The sequence below is a fragment of the Propithecus coquereli genome, unplaced genomic scaffold, assembly GCF_000956105.1.
Source record: "Propithecus coquereli isolate 6110/MARCELLA unplaced genomic scaffold, Pcoq_1.0 Scaffold230, whole genome shotgun sequence".
Taxonomy (NCBI): Eukaryota; Metazoa; Chordata; class Mammalia; order Primates; family Indriidae; genus Propithecus; species Propithecus coquereli.
The window spans coordinates 725,032-728,197 of NW_012147842.1; the positions used below are offsets into that span (position 1 = coordinate 725,032).

Here is a 3,166-nt window from a genome sequence, read left to right on the forward strand (position 1 = left end):
CTCCTGCCTCGGCCTCCCAAAGTGCTGGGATTACAGGCATGAGCCACTGCATCCAGCTGCCTTTTTTTTTTTTTTTTTAATTCAATTTAGTTTTACTATTATGTGACATGTATATGATTAAAGTTAGATTTATAAAACAAATTATTTTAAGGTAAGTCTAGCTTCTCACTACTCTGTTCCCTCCTTATTAGGTACCCCTTTTTAAATTTGTTCTTTTCTTCATTTGATTTTAAATATAAGCAAATACATACACACTTGCCTATCTGTTTATGTGTGTGTATATGTATTTATTTCTCTTTTCCTGCCTTTCCTAGATAAAGTGCCATACTTTTTTTCACCTTGCTTTTTATCACTTAATGGCATATCCTAGAGATTACTTCATAGTGATAAATATAGATTTCATTGGTTTTTTTAATTATTGCATGGTTATACATTTTGTAGATGTGTATATTATACCTAGTTCCCCATTTGTAGATATTTTTGATTGTTTCATCTTTTGCTATTATAAATAGTACTGCATTTGATACCCTTGTACACACGTCTTCTTGTATTTTTCTCAACATGTCTTTGGGATGGATTCCTAAAAGTGGAATTGCTGTGTCAAAGGATAATGCGTATGTCTTTTTGCTAAAGTTGTCAGATTCCTTCCCATTGAGGTTGAGCCACTTCGCATTCCCGTCAGTAATATATGAAAGCGGCTGATTTATCTCACTCTCATCAATAGAGCATGTTGTCAGACTTTTGGATGTATGCCAGTCTAGCAAGTGAGAAAAGATATTTCAGTCCTGAGCAAGATAGAACATGTAAAGCATATGTAAAACATATTTTCAAGGGCCATGTGCATTTCTTTCTCATTATACTTCTTGTTCATAATATCTTACCCCTTTTCTATAAGGTCTGTGGCCTGTGATATAAGCTACAAGTTTTTTTCCTAGTTTGTCAATTATCATTTTTACTTGGAACATGGGGTATTTTGAAGTGTTTGTTATGTAAATTTTCTGGATTTTTGTATGTTGATTCTCGTAATGTTTAAAATAATATTTCATCAATTTAGTGGGGTTTCCAGATGTATATAGTCATACCATTTGCATATAGATCTAGTTTTATATCCTTTCCAATTATGATGCCTTTAATTACTTTTCAACATTTAATTACACAGAACAATATTTCCAATACAGTGTAAATAGTATCAGAGATAGTGAGCATCCTTGTCTTACTCCTGACTTCAACCAATACTTTCCTCTTTTTTGAAGGCACTTACAATTCATGATACACAAAAATGCCAAGCATGGGATCTAGGAACCAACTTCTTTCTTTGTGAAGATGATATTGTTAATAAAAGAAACAGGTGAAGATATTTTTATGTATTATGATATTTTTTATTTTATTCCCTCAATTACTTAGAATATTTTCTGTATTTAGAACACCAGTGTTTAACTTATCACCATAAATTAACACTACCATACATTGGGACATGCTTATTTCTTTTTACTTGTCAAATTTTTGATACATTCACATATTTTCAAGGGCCTAGAAATGAATTTCTTTGAATTTATTAAAGAAGCTCTTTAGTATTGCTGAATTTTTAAGAAACTTAAGAAGCTTGGAACTGTTAGACTGTGTGGCATACTGCGGAATATGATAATGCATCTCCAGATTGTATAGTTATCTGTAAAGATAAAGAAGTCTTGGTTTCTTCTACAGTTCAAGTTTCTATTGAAATTTCATAACATGTGAGGTTCCTCTGATGTTATTAAAGTGTCCAACTTTGGGAGATTGAGTATATTGAACAAAAGAATAGTGGAGGTTATTTATTTTTTAGGGCTGAAGCTGTACTTCAACATATTGCAGAACTAAATCCATATGTTCATGTGACATCGTCTTCTGTTCCTTTCAATGAGACCACAGAATTGTCCTTCTTAGGTAAATACCAGGTTAGTACTCCATTTTGTATTGAATGTTATTGACAGATTCCAAGGCAATTTGTTAAGTACTAATACGGTATAACTCATTTAACCTAGTGTTTGAGGAACAGAACAAAAAATTTCAAGTTACAAGAATTTTATTAGAACAATACCTTTCAAATTCTCCATTTTAGGGAAGGGGCCTAAGAACTACTGATAAAGCAGTTATATCAGTTAAGTGTTTTCACAGTAATATGCATTAAAAACTACCCAAAACTGTGTGATTTACAGCAACATGCATTTATTTCTTTGTTATGCACCTGCATGTCATTTGGGGTTCCTAGGCTGAACTCAGCTTGGACTGAACTTCGAAGTCTGTATTCTGCTTCACATGTCTTGTTTTTGTGACCAGGAGGCTACCCAGGTCATGTTTGCATGGCAGTAGCGGAAACACAAAAAGAAAAGGCTAACCACTCAGGCACATTTCAAGCCTCTGTGTTATTTCCATTAACATATCATTGGCCAAAGCAAGTTACATTGTCAAGCCCAAAGTCAAGGAGTGGGAAAGTACACTCTGCTCTTCCTAAAGCCATGGCAAATAATACAATTACAGGGAAGTGAGATACAGGGATCAGTAGTTCGATCTATTTATAGATAACAATTCCTTAAATAACAACAAAAATTCCCAGCACCTTCAGCATTCTAAAAGTGACTAGGTTGACACTGATTTTTTTTTTCTGTGATAAAATTATGTGGTTACCCATTTAAAAATCAGTGTAGACTTCCATTCTGGACTAGATGACTTAATATCCATCCTGCAACGAAGCACCTAGAATTGCTAAACAGACTTGCTTCTAAATGACTGAGTTCAAAATAATATAAGGGAAGTGCTCAGAGGCCATAATGAACAGGTAGCTAAAAGACAGTTAACTGTTTTCTATCATCACTCTCAGGGATAGGGCTTGCCTGTCACAGTAACCAAGGTTCTCGGGAATTAATGGTCACACAGAAACAGAAGATGCAGACCTAGGACTTCATGAGCTAGAGAAATGGAATTGAGACTGTCCCCTCTTTGTAAATCTGGAACCCCAGAGAGCTACACCAACAGTGAAAGGGAGGACAAGAATAATCTGCCCATCAGAATAAGAAGCGTGTCTGTTTTCTCTTGAGCTCTGGATGAAAAATAAAGGTCTTCCCTGGGAATTCATAACCATAGGCCTGCCTTCATACAGGTTTGGAGATCAACTTTATAATCCTTTGTG

General features: G+C 34.5%; 1 protein-coding gene across 1 annotated transcript in view; it reads left to right on the plus strand.

Annotated features, from left to right (window-relative positions):
• UBA6 (ubiquitin-like modifier activating enzyme 6) overlaps positions 1-3,166 on the plus strand; it is a 133,020-nt gene that overhangs the window by 35,874 nt on the left and 93,980 nt on the right. Inside the window, 2 exon segments of the mRNA XM_012645338.1 lie at positions 1,254-1,348; positions 1,823-1,934. Coding sequence (XP_012500792.1) covers positions 1,254-1,348; positions 1,823-1,934 — 207 coding nt within the window.